Source organism: Mytilus californianus, unplaced genomic scaffold, assembly GCF_021869535.1.
Source record: "Mytilus californianus isolate M0D057914Y unplaced genomic scaffold, xbMytCali1.0.p SCAF_9, whole genome shotgun sequence".
NCBI lineage: Eukaryota > Metazoa > Mollusca > Bivalvia > Mytilida > Mytilidae > Mytilus > Mytilus californianus.
Genome location: NW_026262745.1, coordinates 32430493 through 32449482, shown reverse-complemented (window position 1 = coordinate 32449482; position 18990 = coordinate 32430493). Strand labels below are relative to the sequence as shown.

The following is an 18990-nucleotide window of genomic DNA, read 5'->3' as shown; positions in this document are numbered from 1 at the left end:
CAGTGTTCTAAAGTGTGCAGATACATGTATGACAAAGTCTATGTCATGCCAAAGAAAACCCCCAAAAATTTTTCAGAACATGATTCTATGAGTTTCATGCAATTCTGTCAATTGGTTCAGAAGCAATAGCACATACAAAATTGGGAATGAACAATGAACTGACAGATACCCTTCAATACTACTGTATCACTATATACCATGGTATAAATCAATCATGCCTAAAACTTACAAGGGTAAAAATCAGAATGGGTCAAGAGGAGATTACAATTTGAATGTAGTAAGTGAAGTGTATAAGACAACACACCAATGATGAGAACGTTGATACGGTTAAACAAATAGTTGTCAGTCATATCCATACTATATACTGTTATACAAAGCTACCAGGTTTTAGAAAATATGTATCTGATAGGGAATAAAATAGATGAGGAATACAGTGGGAAATCTAGTGACAAAATATTACCTCCCCTGTAAACACTGAAAACTAGATCTTCTCAATGTTTGTCTCATTTTAGCAAGGTCGCTATCAATTATGGATTCATGGAATAACGTTCTGGTAAATGGTAAAAATAGAATTAAATTGAAATAAAAACAAAACTCAATGTTATCATTTTCCTCCTTAAGTAGCAAACGAAGAGTTCAGCAGGCTATAGATACTTGGAGTAAAATTGGTTTAAAATGTTGCTATGCGAATAAATTCCTGGAGTACCAACTTCAATTAAATTTTTTTACTGTCTGTATACCTTTCTGGAACATGCTAATTATTCGTATATATATACAGCTAGATAAGAGAAAGTCAGGGAAAAAATTCCAAACAAATCGATTGATATGCAGCAAAGATCGGCACTTTTGAAATTAAGTTACTAAGCAAAATCAAACAGACCTTATCTCGATGTATTAAACATTGAATGTGAATAGATCGAGAAGACCGCAAATACTTGTACAAAACTCTTTTCTTAAAATTGTATACAAAATAGTAGAAAGATACCTACTCTATAAAAATAGTTATCTTTAATTGTTTAACCTGTACAGACAGTCTTTTAGATGTTTATATTCACGAAAAGACAATAGTTCTCTATTGAATGTACATGTGACAAGAGCAGACCGGTGTGCTCGATAACTTAGGTGTGAAAAAATAAGCATACTTTGGGAAATTGTAACATGCTAAGGACTTTTTGGAACACTTTGAAAATTTTTGACTTGAAAGATTTTTCGATTTTGTATGTACATGATTTTTTCCAATTTTTTTTATCAATATGCAGCAAAGATTGGCAGTTTTTAAATTTCATTTTCACAAGCTTCTAACAATTATATCAATAAATACTGAACATATAACATCGTGTATTTGCATGTATATTTCTAATAACACAATTTAACAAATAATTTCTTTAAAATATACAATTATTATTTAGAAATAACTTTTGATTAGTATCGTCACCGGTATTGTTTTATTATTGGCTTTCTCGACTCTATCATAAGAAGAGTGACTTTTCTTTTGTTTTCGTTCACTGGATATCCCACTGATATACCTTTGTCAAAAACAGAACTATGCGAAGGGAAGCAACTCAACTACAAATACAGTAATTATTTGTTTTTGATTTAGTAGACCTATTTAAACTGTTGATCCATTTTCTTAAAAGTGGTGTCAATTGCTAGTGTTTTACTGGGAATCCATAATTCATTGCTAAGAAATTTTGGCTGGTTATTTCAGAAATATGTATACAAAAGGAGTGTCAATGACTTTTAATATACAGTATTAACCTCAGCCAACCTCAACAGACATCATTTATATACTAAACTTTTCCATCATTTTTTAGTGCACCTGCAACTTAAAGAAATAAAGTCCTCAAAATATTGAAAACTATGATGACAAGGATTTCATCACAGCAAATTACTATAAACCTTCACAAAATTTATTCACAGATTGACAGATCCGGTTTGGAAATTTGGCTTTTCACTAAATAAAAACCTTACTTAACAAGAGCCACTTAAATTCGAATCCATTTTCATGGTCATTCTCCGACCTTTCATACCTTTTCCAACTTTTGAAATTCAACAGCCATTAGCCCATATCTTTAGAGGATTTTTCAGAATTTTTTCCTTACATCTTAAAATCAGAGTTGAAAACTACTTCTGGCTATGTTGGAAGTGTCCTGTTTTCATCCGATTGCACTGTTACTGTCAAATTTGCCATTTAACCAGCACGAAATGAGGAATCTCTGTAAAGGTCTGCAAATAAACATTCTTTCAGATTTAAACATACCAGTTTTCAAAATTGACCAAGCTGAATCATAGTCTCTGGCACACACACTGAAATGTCTAGCCTGCTTTACTGACCATTGATTTTATGTTGATAGTCCTAAATATGAAGTTTTACTACAAATATCACATTAACATTTATGATCCAAGAAAATGAGGTCAAGTTCAGATAAACCAAGCCGAAAATACATGTACACCTTTAATACAATCATTCCATACAACAAATATAGATGACCTATAGCTTATAGTATAAAAGAAACAGACCAAACCATGGAAATTTTCAATTGACCAATGAACCATGAAACTGAGGTCATGGTCAGATGAACCCTGCCAGACAGACATGTACACCTTAAAATCATTCCATGCATCAAATATAGTTGACCTATTGCTCATAGTATCTAAGAAATAAGGTTAACCAGGAAAACTTAACATTGAGCAATGAACCATGAAAATGAGGTCAAGGTCAACAAAACTTGCCAGACTGACATGTACATCATAAAATATTTCCATACACTATAGTTGACCTATTGCATACAGTATTAGAAAAACAGACCAAAACACCATGAAAATGAGGTCAAGGTCAGATGACACCTGCCAGTTGGACATGTACACCTTACAATCATTACATATACCAAATATAGTAGACCCATTGGTTATAGTATCAGAGATATGGACTTGACCATGAAACTTAACCTTGTTCACTGATCCGTGAAATGAGATGGAGGGCAAGTGAAAATTGTCTGACAGGCATGAGGACCTTGCAAGCTACGCACATACCAAATCACTATCCCTATGTCGAGCTTCTGCGACAGAAGTCACAGGCTCAACAAAAAAGAAATATTTTCATGAATTATCTAGCATGCATTATTTCTGATAAGTTTGGTTAAGATTGTTCATGGTTTAAGAGAAAAAGATAAAACTGTGAATTTAGATATGGTTCAATTGTATACTGATATAAGTGGTATACCTACTGATGTATTTACTATATGATCAGTACAAGTAATTATATTCTCCAAAACAACTTTAGGACGTTAAGTAAACAACAATCAATCAATCAATACATCGTTCCTTTGAAGTTTGAAAGAACTTTATATAACATCAGAGGAATTTGCCATTATAATTAACCTTACATAGATTATACTTGCTAAGTTTGTTCCACAATGGCTTTGTATTTCTGAGGGGCAGGTTAAAATAAGAAAGTGTACACATATTACAATTAATTACTGTTGAGCTTGTTGACCAAATATGACTTCATTCTGTTCATCAGTATTGGAGAAATCCGAAATGATAAATCTGAAGTTCATTCAACATATCGAAAAATGCAAAACACAGGCAAATATTTAAGTGATAGATCGAAAAATTGCTCACAGGTTACATCTCATCACTTTTAAACTGCTGACCAAATAATTCTGTTAATGGCTGTTTAACATTCAGCGGTAAATTAATTGCATATTCAGGATGAGAACATAGTAATGTATATGAAAATTAAGCCTGCTTTGTACTAGATTTAGTCTAGCCGGATTTTTAATGTGTTAGTTCACAAGGTAACAGTCCGCAGGATAACATGTCACATTACCCGGACACATTATTTTGACTCTGAGCTGACCAGTCTTTGCTCTTACTCCTTAATGTTGCATGCTAAGTGGAGAAACGGCAAATACCAATTTTAAAGACTGGTGTTTTGAACCCACAAGCTCCTAACTCGAGGCGACAGGCTACCATGAGCCCATCGAGGTGGTTAGAGAAAAGTGTAACGGAAATATTTGTTGGGTGAAGGGATGGACAGCCAATGTGATTTCAATACAACTCTAGTCCTGAAGTGGGAAATATACTATAATAAAAACAAGAACTTTTCTGCAGATTTTTTAATTTTTCATGACAGTATAAAAGTGGTCTGTGAGAATAGTAAAAAGAAAAACAATCTCACAGCTCCACAGTATCCTGGTATCAACTACCCTGACATAAAACGTTAGATAAAAGTCATAATCATGTAAACTCTAGGTTTCCATGACAAATACCATGTTTCAAAATATCATTACCATGACAACATTATAACATTCATTACATGACATCTCTGGTCTTATCAAAATCAAATTAGTAGAAAAAGAAAATGACATCTTTTGTCCTGAAACTAGTCCATCTCAAATAATAATATTGTTGCAAACAGTAAACTGGAAATTAAATCTTGATTATTCCAGGAAGAAACAAATTCTATTTTTAAGTACATTTTGCCTACAGCGGGACTGTTAAATCTGAGTTCCATTTCTAGGATCATAAAATTTTCTGTGTATGAAGTGAAGTGGTATTTCTAAACCTACTTCAATGTTTTATTATTTCTATATTCAGTGTTCCTGAAACCAGCTCATGAATCAGTTGAAAAGCAGACTAAGGAATAAAACTAGTTTGTCTGATAACAGTACCTTTCATTTGAAAAAAATAATTTAGTAAAATGTATAGTATAAATTTAAAGTATTTGGTATTCATTTAATGAAATCTCAGAATTGACATAAGTTTTCTCCCTTGAATAATCACATAAAATGTCCTTCCATAATAGATCTTATTTATACATAAAAATATAAACTTAAGACTCCGGTCTAATGCATTCAACATAACTATACTACTATCTCATCTTTCTTACACCTTTGTCCCTTAGTGTTGTTAGTAAAGTTTCCTTTAATGAAACACAACAGAAATTATTATAAAATAAACAAAAAATTTCAGCTTATTCGCTTCTACATAACTGAAAAGAAAAAAACGCTCATGTATGTACATTTTTCAATATTCAGTTGAAATGTCCTATCCATGTTGTGAGGAGAAGCAACTCAACTCACGTCTTCAAATGTCAAATCCATGATTAGAGGAATCGTAATTAACACAACTCAACTCATAAGTCTAAATCGGTATAATGAGTAAACAATGTTTAACTCTGTCATATTTGTGACTGTATTTCTATTCATACAATATATACTATATCATTTGATATATTTGAAGGCTGCCTTGTTGAACTGTCACAATCAATGTACCTCATTTATTGCTTTAAATTTTCACCTTTTCAAATTTTTCTTTAGTTATTCTGCCAATTTTTAAGATATTACTACAACATATCAATATTGCCAAATATTATGAGGCCAGAAAGGGTACAGTTTAACAATGGAGCACAACAACTCAATCAATGTATTTTTTTCTCTACAATACACATTATTCGTCAGCTTGCCGTTATCAAAAATGAATTTAAAATGTTTAATTCTGTAATGGAACAAATTTATCTTTAACAACTATTATTATTTTTCAAACCAAAAAAGCAACAGCTAATCTTATTTTTTTTGGAGAAAGCAATATTTCATTTTAAATTCATCCCGATATACTGAGACCCCAAAATTCTATATAAAGTCTCATGGCTAGATTGTACACAATAACCTGAACTACAGACAATATCACAAAAATATAACTAAAACTTACACATCAAACAAGGAAATAGAAAAAAAAAAAAAAAACAATTGGTGAAAAAACCATTATCCTAACGCTACTGGCCCGTCTAAAAGCAACATTTGTTAAGAGAACAAAATTTAAAAGAAATAATTAATTTTTAAGCAAATTTTAAACAGTAAATAAAACAACTGTACTAAAAATAAGGAATTCTGACTTTATATTCTAGTTTTAAATGGCAAGTAATTTTACAGATTCATTTTCAAGTATACAAATGAACACAACAAAAATAAAAACTGTTGTATACTTTTTAAGATTCTGTTATTTAAAAAAAGAATCTATAGAAGAGAATGGACATATTAAAATTCATATTTTTTTTGTTAAAAACATTTAAAAACTGTTTCTGTAAATACTATGGACTATAAAATTCACCATTCATAACAAAATTAAAATAACAATTAAAATATTGTAAGTTTGTGGTTTTTTTTAATAGAAAACTGCAAACAAAAACACAACAGATTATATACAATGATAAAAAGAAAAAATCAACAATGAAAAAAATACAGTTAAAAACAACTGATAAATAAAAGATAAGTTCAGGGTATTGTGTACTTTAAAAAAAGGGAGACAACAAACATGAAAATTATATGATTTTTTTTTCTTGTCAAGATGATGTATAATTATTTATATAATATCAATACACGTGTTTTAAATATGAAATATTTACATTATATATTTTGTTATTTAATTTTAATTTATTCTCTACCTTTTAAACAGGCATATTTTTAGTACACACATTTCAAATTTATAATAAAAAGGCCAAGACTTTAAATATCTATTAATTTTAATTTTTACAAATGCTTCAAAATATTTTTGATTTTCTATGGCAAAAGAAATGATTTATTATAATTTTCATGTTTGTTTTCTCAATAAAAATAGACATAGCAATGCATACTGTAGAGAGATACTATTCATGTTACAAGTCCTTTATTTAGAATCAGTAGTGTCAGTATTAGTTGGCATATTCCATCCAGAGGATGAAATCGGAGCATTAGGTCCCCAAATATTTGACATATTGTTGAAGGGACTGAAACTTCCAACTGACTCCGGGCTTCCTCCAATATTTGGTGCTTGTGTAGAACCTGATGCATCTGGGTAGATTCCACCTTCGGCTTCAGAAAGGTTGGTTGCTGGGGTGTTTGATCCCCAACTGGAGGTCAAGGATACAAGGGAATTCCACCCACTGTTAGCACTATTTGTAAGGGTACTCCACAGACTGTTCTATAACAGAAAAGAAAATCAGTCAATTTTAGAGTCAAATAATTACTCAAATCAAATAAGACCAAATATTTAGACAAGCATTTGCTTTTCTAAAGTTTTAAGAAAACATAAGAAACTCGATTTAGTCTGAGTATTTTACTCTATTATTACGATATATTCTTGATAAGGACCATTTGGTCAAAATATTGGGCCTTAATCTTTAAAGGTGAAGTTTGTTAATATATGGTTAGGTTTTTGTGTTCAATTCAATATGCATATTCATTTCTAGGCCATTAATTTGTTTGCATGATCAAAAACATGTATTTACTTTTGAATACATGTATATAAACATAACATGTAATTTTCCATACATATTCAGTATGAATACTGTTAATTCAGAGATTATTGCGAGGTTTTTATTAATGCGAATAATGCAACTGGGTGAGTATTGCAAGATTAAGAACTTGCATTCTGATATCAGCTTTTCCTGAAATCACAAAAATTAATCTTGCATTTATGTCCATTCTTCAAAAATTGCAATAATAAATGCACGCAATAATATCTGAATTTACAGTACCAGTGTGAATAAAAAATATACAGTATGCGTACTGTATACATATATACACACAATATATAATTACTTCAGTATAGTCAAACCTATATATATAAAGGTCAACACTCAGGATCAGAGAAAACTAAACTCTAAAAGAGATGACATTTGTTGAACCATAGGCATTACTACAGTGGAAGAAGAAGAGGGTGTATTGAACCATAGGCATTACTACAGTGGAAGAAGAAGAGGGTGTATTGAACCATAGGCATTACTACAGTGGAAGAAGAAGAGGGTGTATTGAACCATAGGCATTACTACAGTGGAAGAAGAAGAGGGTGTATTGAACCATAGGCATTACTACAGTGAAAGAAGAAGAGGGTGACCTGACAATGTTTGCCTAATAGAAATGACCTTAAAAGCAGGTATGTTTAAGCGCAAATATATTTAACCTCGCCACATTCTGAATGTGCCTGTCCCAAGTCAGGAGCCTGTTATTTAATGGTTGTCGTTTGTTGCTGTTCATCATATTGGTAGCTTGCTATGCGGTATTGGTTTTGCTCATTGTTTAAGGCCCTACAGTCACCTATAGTTGCTAACCTTCTCCGTCATTTGGACTCTGGTGGAGAGTTGTCTCATTGGAAAACATACCACATCTTCTATATATATTCTTTTATTGACTGCAATTAATTTATTGATGCTATGATAAATCAATTGATGCTCTGACATATCTGCTGATTTTGTGATGAATACATACCCCTCCAGTTGGAGATGTATCAGGACTTGGCCATCTGTTGCCTACAGGATTGTATTCAGAGTCCCACAGACTTTCACTTCTAACAGCTGGAACATCAAATCCGGGCCAATCTTCTCCTAAAGATAAGATAATACATTTTGTACTATAAAATTGAGATATATGCTCTCTCCAATTCTTTGTGGCCACTACATTGATTGTGATACAATATTTCTCATCTCAAGACAGTTCAATTTTAAAATTTAAAATGAAAGGCTTAGAATGCAATATTATAAATTAACCACCAAGAGTAGAAAAATACCATTTTCCATGAGATTTGGTGGTGGAATAGATATATCTGCAAATAGATCTATGCTCTTTCTGGGAGAAGTTATAAGAGTAGCCTTTTTCCATGACATAACAACCACAAAATCAGAGGAAAGCCTTTTAATTAAATTTAGACCAATGCCCTAGAACACTAACTAGTGTGGTAACTGAACTTTATTTTATGCATTCATTTCACCTTTTAATGACTTTTTCATCACCATCTCAAATGGATGTTTCATTTGTTGTAATGATCAAAGAAAATATGAAGCTGATATTTTTATTCATTTACATAAATCCTACATAAAATTAATAAAATCCTATAAAAATCTGTGTTATTTCAGTATTTAAATAAAAAATAAAAGAATTCATGCATATTTGCTTTAGTTTTAAGAAGAGAGTTACAATGAAATGTTCAGATTCCTAGTAAACATCTGATATCATTCCAAGATTAAAGTTTACAATTTCATACAAAATCATTACGCATCTATTAACTCCTTCCTCTAAAAATTCATGCAAGAATGCACATGTTGTCTTGCTAAGCAAACCACCACTCGTAATCTAAAGTATCTGAAAACAGGAAGTAGATGCCTTGTAGATTCGAAAAAGCACCCAAACATTACAACTTATCACTGCTGTGCAGCTGACTCAATATGGTGTCATTTTGTTCAGTAATATTGGAGAAAGGTGTGACAAAAATTTTTAAGTTCATTCAAAAATTATCGGCCAACAAGAAGTAGGTAGATGACTTGTCACAAATCAGCATTGTCAAGCTGTTTACCAAATATCAAGTCATTCTGTTTAGTAGTTTAGTCGATAGCAATATAGCCAACACTCCTAGAGTGTGGGTATAATTTTGTAAAACACTTGACCATGCTAAAGCATTAAAAATTTGTAATATCAACATGAGTTTGTGTTTTATGACTTGCTTTTGGTAAAAAATACCTTAATATTATAAAATTGTACTTTTAATGAATTAAGTCAGAAAAAATGTCACATAATAACAGTATGTGTCCTTGGGATACAGATACCCCAACCCATAAAATGTAGATAGGAGTAGCATCAGTTCATTGTGAAAATATAGTTTTTTTTTTATATTTAGTTAATAAAACTCCCAACACCTAGTTTTCAGCAGTAAATGCATCAAATCAACTGTACATGAAGCTGTAAGCATGCTGCGGATGATAATGCAACTCCATCTTTGACACCGGGAAACCACCAGTTGAAGTATTTTTCATAATTTCAGAACAACAAATATCAATAAAGTCAAATTTAAACCCAACCTGTGTTATGCAGACCCTAAAAAAATTCCTAAATTTAAAATGTTTTGTTCAATGCTCACTCAAGTTATCATAAAAAAAAAAATGGGGAATGTGTCCATGGGACACAGATGATGCCCCCGCTTGCATATCATATAAAGTTATAAAGGGACATAACTGAAGAACGGTAAAAGTGACGATACCCAATTTGTACTTGATCTGAGTTTTGTGTATAAGTTCTAAAGTTAGAGAACAGAAACGAAAAATTCAGCAATTTTTTCCATTAAAGGGGCATAACTCTAGAACAGTAAAAGTGACAACACCAAAATTCAAACTTAATTTGTATTTTGTGGTAATAAGCATTGCGTATAAGTTTCATAACATTTGGTTGAGGCTAATAAAGTAAGAGAATGGAAACGAAAAATTCAGCAATTTTTCCATTTGTAAAGGGGCATAACTCTAGAACGGTTAAAGTGACGCCACCAAAATTCAAACTTGATCTGTGTTTTGTGGTAATAAGCATTGTGTATAAGTTTCATAACATTTGGGTGAGGCTAACTTAAGTTAGAGAACGGAAATGAAAAATTCAGCAATTTTTCCATTTGTAAAGGGACATAACTCTAGAACAGTTAAAGTGACACCACCAAAATTCAAACTTGATCTGTATTTTGTGGTAATGAGCATTATGTGTAAGTTTCATAACATTTGGTTGAGGCAAACTAAAGTGAAAGAACTGAAACGAAAAATTCAGCAATTTTTCCATTTGTAAAGGGCATAACTCTAGAACGGTTAAAGTGACGCCACCAAAATTCAATCTTGATCTGTGTTTTGTGGTAATAAGCATTGTGTATAAGTTTCATGACATTTGTTTGAGGCAAACTAAAGTTAGAGAACGGAAACCAACTTTAGGAGGTACATACGTACAGATGGTCAAGGGTAAAACTTAATGCCCCCTCCGCTACGGCGGGGGCATAAAAAACAAAAATAAATGTGGATTGTGTCCACACGTGTCCACAGATGATGCCTCCGCTTGCATATTATATAGTTATAAAGGGACACAACTGAAGAAAGGTAAAAGTGACGCTACCCAAATTATAACTTGTTCGGAGTTTTATGGTTCATTGTAATAAGCATTGTGTGTAAGTCTCATAATAATTGGTTGAGGCAAACTTAAGTTAGAGAACGGAAACTAAAAATTTTGCAATTTTTCCATTTATAAAGGGGCATTACTCTAGAATTGTTAGAGTGATGCTACCAAAATTCAAACTTGATCTGTATTTATTGGTAATAAGCATTGTGTATAAGTTTCATAACGTTTTGTTGAAAACTTAAGTTAGAGAACGGAAACTAAAAATTTTGCAATTTTTCCATTTATAAAGGGGCATAACTCTAGAACCGTTAAAGTGACACCACCAAAATTCAAACTTGATCTGTGTTTTGTGGTAATAAGCTTTGCGTATAAGTTTCATAACATTTGGTTGAGGCAAACTTAAGTTAGAGAACGGAAACTAAATATTTTGAAATTTTTCCATTTATAAAGGGGCATAACTTAAGAACTGTTAAAGTGACACCACCAAAACTCAAACTTGATCTGAGTTTTGTGGTAATAAGCATTGCGTATAAGTTTCATAACATTTGGTTGAGGCAAACTCAAGTTAGAGAAGGGAAACCAATTTTGGGACGTACGTACGTACAGACGGACAAGGGTAAAACTTAATGCCCCCTCCGCTACGGCGGGGGCATAAAACCTAACCCAGAGGTGACCATTTTTTGCTCTTACTCCTAAATGCTGTGTGCTTAGTGGAGAAGCAGCAACTACCAATTTTCAAGTCTTTGGTTTGAACTGGCTGGGGTTAAAACCCACATCATCCCACACTCGAGATGGGCACGCTACCACAAGACCACAGAGCTGGTATCTTTTATATGGGTATTATTCAAAAGTTTTATAGGCGAAACTCAATCTAAATCTGTTTTTAGTGGTCTGTAAAACACAATAACTTCAAATAATTTGAATTAGGATTACTGAAGTTATCCTACAGAATAAAAAAAAAAATAATTTGTTTCTGCTTTATCAAGGACATAACTCTGGAAAGACAAAAAAATAAAATCTGTCAAATTAGAATTAGATCTGTAGTAAGTCATCCTTAATAATATTTCCAAGTTTCAAATAATTTGACTGAGACTTACCTGGGCCTAAAATAAAATTTCATTTGTTTGGCATTGCCGACCGACCCACTGAAAGCATCTCCCTGTGCTGTAATGCTTTGGTTAAGGGAGATGGATTTGATCAAAAATCAAATTTTCAGCTATTCTTTGAAAGAAACGTTCCGAGAGACCTTGTAGAGGACTCAAATTTTATCTTTTGTAAAGCAGAAACAGTTGATGTCTGCTTGACTTTGTCGCTTCATGAGATAGCTTTTCACCGGGACATCACAGAACAAATATGCGTGGCGCTTACATTTGTTGAATTTATTAAATATTTGAAATTTATCATTGACAAATTTTCCCTTGAACCAGATAACAAAGTATCTACTATAGTCAGAACCACAATGATGCATTCAAGATAATTATGGCTGAAAGAACCAAAACTAAAAGACCAAAATGGTCCCAGATTTACAGGTTTATAGTAGTTTTGTACCAGTAGATGCTAACCTGGTACAAAACATACATATCTTAAAGACTAGCATCTGGTGTCAATTGAAGTACTTCCCCCTGTTCTTGCCTTTCTTCTTAACATGAATAAGATAATTCTTAAAACATAAAAGATACTGACAGAAATATATTTATAAATGTATCTAGCGTACTAGTGATTAATAAAATCCCCTCCTTTTCCACAATTCTAAGGGCTCATTAATGTGTCTGTATTTATGTAATACATGTCCAGATTTCTGTTAATCAAACAAGCATTACAACCCATAATTCATTTATCTGCAAAAATTGTCTTTCCTGCTGCATATTTCTATTTTGAATTTATCATACGTTTTAAACCTAGCCCTGCCAACCTTCCAAATTTTTAATATTTTGCTATCCTAATTTGGTCCAGATCCTTTATCCTCAAAACTTATCAGGGCAGTAGGCATGTTTGTATGGGAGTTTGTCACACCTTACATGTATGATTACTAGCCTCTAGGTGTTTGTTTGAGCCCTAGTTGGGCAGTTGCAAAATTAAGGTTTGATTTTCATGCCATATGTGATAAGGTTGACACTTTCCTTCAAGTACTACAGTTTAGTAAGCCAACAAAACTGACTGCCATGAAATTACCCATATGGTGTAGAAAGTGATGTTTATAAAACCAAAGCAAACAATCAAAGTTTTAAATCATTGTCTATTTGTACAAGGAGCTGTAGTGGTTGAGCCATTTAAAATATGGCAATTTTACCAAACTGTGACCACAACTTCAAGATGTGACATCAGGTCTCTGTTCAATGGGCAGTCCCACAATTAAAGTTCAATTTTCATGTCATACATTTTATATGGTTAATTTGTCAGTTTCCTGCCTCAGTTCTGTGTTTTTTTCTGCCGGCAGGGTTTGAAATTAGCAGGGGCCCACTCGCCAATGGCCCCTAAAATTTGGTGTGGGCTACTTAAATTTCTGCTTTTCTTGTATGGGACTATATATGTGGGCTACAAAATTAAAGCTGTGGGCTACCATGCCAAAATTTTAACTTCAATCCCTGTCTGGGTACTTTGGTTAACTCTGCCAATAAAACTGACTGTCTTACATGAAATTATCCATATGATGTAGAATGTGACATTGACGGTTGACCCCTTTCAAAGAAACCATCAGCATGTACACACAACAATGCTGCAGTGCTTTAGACACCATTGATCTAGAGACTTCATGATTTACATGTATAAAGCTTTTAAATATAAAAAAAAAAATAATTTCCCCACCTACCTACCCACCTGCTGATAGTGTGGGTTGGCAATGCCAAACAAGCAATTTTTTAAGGGTGGCCCTAGGAGTCAGTAGAAAGATCTATATTTCACTATATTCTAACTTACAAATCAATACAAGAGCTTTTAATATTCTAAAAGATGTTGTAGACTTGTACAGAGTAATCTAGACTGGCTTCAATAGACACATTAGGATATCCATATATGTGTTTTATTAATTAAATATCTAATTAAATTAAGACTTTTCAGGTGGTACTTTTTTTAGTAAGTTGTGTTTGTAGAATTTTTTTGTTGTGTCCTCCTCTGTTCATCTTGATACGAGTTATAAACAGTTGAGATTTTAATATAAAATATACCACAAAGTGAAAACAGAAAGTCGTATTAGAGATAAGATATGTAGGCAGAAAAAATATTATTTGAAGGGATTTTAATGAACAATGAAGATTTTAGCAGATGATAAAAAGAACTTTCTAATGAGGAACATTCTCAATAGCGCAACCCTCATGTCACATGATGCAGGGAGTAAAGCTCTCCTAGACCAGCATGAAATTTAGAACAAACATAGACAGTTAACGCAACAACAAAATCTGTATCTACTGACCAACAGACAACTGTCTGGCTCGAAAAGCTGGAAAATTATTACAAATGATTGATATAATAAAAAATAATCTAAAATTGTATTAAACAAGAATGCATGGTTGTCGTGCTAAGCATAACCCCCATTCATTATTCAAAGCATCGGTAAACAGGAAGTAGGCTTCTGACAAATTACACATTACACTCATTATTGCCAAGCTGCTGACTAAAAATGAAATCTTTCTACTCTGAAGTACTTGAGAAAAATGTGACGAAAATTTAAAAGTTCATTCAACATATGGAAAAATTTTAAGTATTGGCAAACAGGAATTAGGTGTCTTTACAGCTCCAAAAAGTGGTTACAAGTTACAACTCAACACTGCAAGCTGCTTACCAAATATCAAGTCATTCTGTTTAGTAGTACCTGAGAAAATTGTGACAGAAATATTTGTTGGACAAACAGACAAGGTGAATACTATATTGCACTCCCTCTCAAAGAGTGAGGTTATAATAATATAAAATAAATTGCTTCGCCGAGCGCAGCTGGATACGACCGCAGAGGTCCAACCCTGAACAGTTGGGACAAAAATGGACACAATATTCGTGCTTGATACAGGTCTGAATTTGGATTGTAATTAAATATTTGACACATAATAGGTTTCTGACACAGAATAACTGTAGTCAAAGAACTTAGAATTGGTTATATGATTTGAATTTATATTCAATTTTTTGCTTTTGTGCAATACACTATGCTGTTGCGAATTGACCCCCCCCCCCCTTTTTTTTCCTTTTGTGTAATACACTATGCTGATGCGAATTGATCCCCCCCCCCCCCCCCCCCTTTTTTTTTGGCAAAAAAAAAAAAAATATTTGAAGAAATTTTCTTTTTAATTTCTGAAATCTGAAATGAGAAAAAATTACCCGCCTGCCCCCTTTTTCCAAAAAAAAAAATTCTTTCCCTCAAGATATGGTCATAATCTCAATTCAAATTTCCAATGGAGTTTGCAACCATAATTACCCATTTAAATACATCATAAAAGTCTTAAAATAGAAAATGACATACATAATCATGACTAAAATTAATATTCCTTAATCAGCATTTTTAAATAGTAACTTCTAAAAATAAATTAACAGCTAATCACCTCAAGACAATACAACATTTCTTTATACATAATTTAAAAGCAGTGTAAGGGAGGTAATCCAAACATAACATTGTACTTTTTTTTAATTGTCCATTAACCAGGAAACCCTTGTTTTTCCCCCTTTTTTGCCCCTAATTCCTAAATGGTTTGAGCCATAACCCCCAAAGCCAATCCTAACCATCCCTTTGTGGTATGGAAACTTGTGGTATAATTTCAGAGAGATCCATACACCGTTCCACAAGTTATTGTCTGGAAACTAGAAAAATGCTTATTTGGGCCCCTTTTTGGCCCCTAATTCCTAAACTGTTAGGACTATAACCCCCAAAATCAATACCAACCTTCCTTTTGTGGTTATAAACCTTGTGTTTAAATTTCATAGATTTCTATTTACATTTACTAAAGTTATTGTCTGGAAACCAAATGACTTCGGACGACGACGTGATACCAATATACGACCGCAAAATTTTGCGGTCGTATAAAAATAAAAATCTAAATGATTGACTGTAAACTTAAACCAAAATAGGCATTATCTAATAGGATGAAAATAAGAAATAAATGTTTAAACTACTGTGTAAATTCAGAAATTATTGCGTGCATTTATTATTGCAATTTCAGGAATATCTTCATATAGCAATATGTATCATATATAAGAATGTGAGTTCCTATTATTGCGATTCAAACCAATTCGCATTATTCGCATTAATATAAACCTCGCAATAATTTCTGAATTTACAGTAAAATAAAATGCAAACAAATCTAAAGTATGTCCGATAATATGAACAAATGATTGATTTATTGATTTCATGTGTTTGAATGGCACTTTCAGTGCTATTGGCTATATTGTGACAGCCAGTTTTTAAGTCGGAGTGCCAAGAGAGAACGACTAACCTTCGACAGAAAAATTGGCAATCCTAGTCATTTTAGATTGAAGTCGAATGCACCTGCCATGTGAGGGGCTCGTATTTACAACCTCAGTGTTGACAGGCTAGTGGTACATTAGTTAAACTACTTAAACCACTCAGCCAACAAGGCCCCAATATGAAAATGTAAAAAAAGTAATGTAGACCTTCAACAAGTTCTCATATTTTCATACATATTAGATCACAAGATTATACACAATCAAGTTAGATTTACATTATACATGGAGATTTTGTTTTGAGCATAAGGTTCTACACAGATACTAGTTAAAATGATGTGAAAACAAAAGATCATAGATATACATTCATCTTTCAATCTACTATTGATTCATTTATTTTTGTTGGAACCAAATTTCATAGATTAAGAAAAAATTGTATTTTTGTAGATATTTGATTTCATGGTTTTACCAAAGTCTGCGTACAACCCGATAGAAATTCGTTTTTCGTTGAACATTTAAATTTGTGGTTCACCTGTACCCACAAAATCCACAATAATTGATATCCCACAAATAATAATGAATCCACAGTATTCTAACTTTTGTAGGTGTTAATATAAAAGTATGGAATCTGTTTGTACCTTTCATGACTCTCATCTGGTGCTCTTGTATCTTCTTACGTCTGTCCATCTGTAATCTCTGCATCATAGTCAACGCTGGCTGTTGTTGGCTCTCAAATGGGGTATCATTTCCAAAGGCATACACAGATTCTGGTTTAAAAAGAATGTTGGTTTTTGTATTTACAATTTTTATTATGTAAATAAACTCATCATAAATACCAGGATTAAAATTTGGTACTCCAGACGTGTGTTTTGTCTGAAAAAGAGTCACCCGTGACACTCGAATCCAAAAAGTTAATAAAAGCCAAATAAAGTACAAAGCTGAAGAGCATTGAGGACCCAAAATTCTGAAAGGTTTTGCAAAATACAGCTGAGGCAATATATTCCTTACATAGAAAATCCTTAATATTTCGAAAATTCAAAGTTTTATAAACAGTCAATTTATAATAATATATATTATAATTTTATTTAATTATTTTAATTCTATATATTATTAAACTAGAGATAAAAGTTGTGAATAGATTTTTCTTCACACTTAAAATACAAGAAAGATTGAAGTTTAAACGGTTTCTTCATACTGTAAAATAATAAATGAGTAAAACAAAGAAATGACTTGGTAAGTGTAATTTGGGTGTTTATATGATTCCATTCAGATAAAATTATGTGATGAATTGGTGTAAAAATGATGGTTTTCCATTTGTGTCAAGTGAACTATTAAAATGTTCACAATTGTTGCTTGTAATAAAATTCTTTGCAGCTAAACAATTTTCTTGAATTTGAACCATTATAACTTGTCTGATTTCTCATAAATCAATAGACAGAGTCCATCTTATTATTCAATCAAGCTACATGAACCCCAACCATAGTGGTGATAGAATGCAAGTAAACTAAAAGGCAGACATCCATGTAAACCTCCCGAAGGAGTACAATAATCCCATTTTCAGGGGTCTACTCCCGTCCTCCCGTTGAAGAGAAAAAAAATCCAGTGTATAAAAAATATCATGAATGAAAATTTTCAGACACCATTTTTTACTATGCTATCTTTGATATCTTTGAAAATGACAGGCTACAAGTGTACTTTAAACACAATCATATATTATATTTGGATGGAAGATTAAAGAAAACACACACTTGAGAGACAATTTTTACAAAGAGACAAAATTAATGTCGATAAAAAAACACCTCCTGATCTGAGGTCTCAATTCCTGACCAAAATTTCCCAATCTCCTGTTCTATCTGAGTCACAGTCCATCACATGTATGGGAAGATACTGAACAATTATCTATGATTTATTGTTAAAATTAAAACATTAAACATGGTTACTTCCTGTGTACACTTACCAAATGGAGGGTCTGGTGTGTTAAATGGGTCATTCTCTTGAGTGGGTACTGGTCTGGATTCCTGGATAGTCTGTAGTCCAAAACTGTTTCCACTAAAAAAAATATATGAATTTTTTGTCATGCTTTTTTAATGATAAGAGAGAGAAACCCTTATACGAGTAATAATCAAGGTAGTAATCAAACACATGAAAATCTCAATATTTTCTCACGGTGCTAAGCTGACGTGCAATATTTATGGATTTGTAGATTATGTGTTGTGTTGAGACTGTAAAGTCTGTTGACAATTTATGTCAAATTATGGTGAAAAAGTTTCAGTCTATCAGTAGTTGCTGTTACTTTGACCGTTAACTGCAAAATCAATATGGTCCTTCCAAAGACAACTTTGGTAAAGACATTCTCAGGGGCTTAAAAGATTGTGTCCAGAAACTAAAATGTGGACTCCAAGACCCCATTCTTCATATAATAAGTCAAGTTGGATTTTTTCACAACTCAAGTTAATGATTCTGGAGAAGTTGGGGTAATTTATATACTATCACAGGGCCAGATGCAATAGGTGGGCACGACATATACTTACATAGGATCAGGAGTAGCAGGTGGGGTATTACTCCACACACTTCTGACCTTTCCACTTCCTACAGGGGGAGTCTTACACTTGGATCCAATAGTGCCTGTAAAATAAATTACAATAATTTTCAAACCCTAATTTTACATAAAAAACATTTTTTTTTATTTAGGAAAGGTCAACTACAGAAC

The 18990-nt window shown here is 32.5% G+C and overlaps 1 protein-coding gene across 9 annotated transcripts in view; it reads right to left on the bottom strand.

Annotated features, from left to right (window-relative positions):
• Window positions 1-4106: 4106 nt before the first annotated feature.
• LOC127715067 (transmembrane protein 131-like) overlaps window positions 4107-18990 on the bottom strand; it is a 96839-nt gene continuing 81955 nt past the window's right edge. For 5 of the 9 annotated variants that reach the window (XM_052221083.1, XM_052221087.1, XM_052221089.1 and 2 more), the window contains 7 exons: window positions 18812-18905; window positions 18238-18329; window positions 16919-17047; window positions 14677-14706; window positions 14308-14334; window positions 8250-8365; window positions 4107-6963 (listed from right to left, as the gene is read on the bottom strand). In XM_052221083.1, coding sequence (XP_052077043.1) covers window positions 6670-6963; window positions 8250-8365; window positions 14308-14334; window positions 14677-14706; window positions 16919-17047; window positions 18238-18329; window positions 18812-18905 — 782 coding nt within the window. In that variant the 3' untranslated portion in view covers window positions 4107-6669. The remainder of the gene's footprint in view (window positions 6964-8249; window positions 8366-14307; window positions 14335-14676; window positions 14707-16918; window positions 17048-18237; window positions 18330-18811; window positions 18906-18990) is intronic. The other 4 variants (XM_052221088.1, XM_052221091.1, XM_052221084.1 and 1 more) reach the window with 3 other exon arrangements.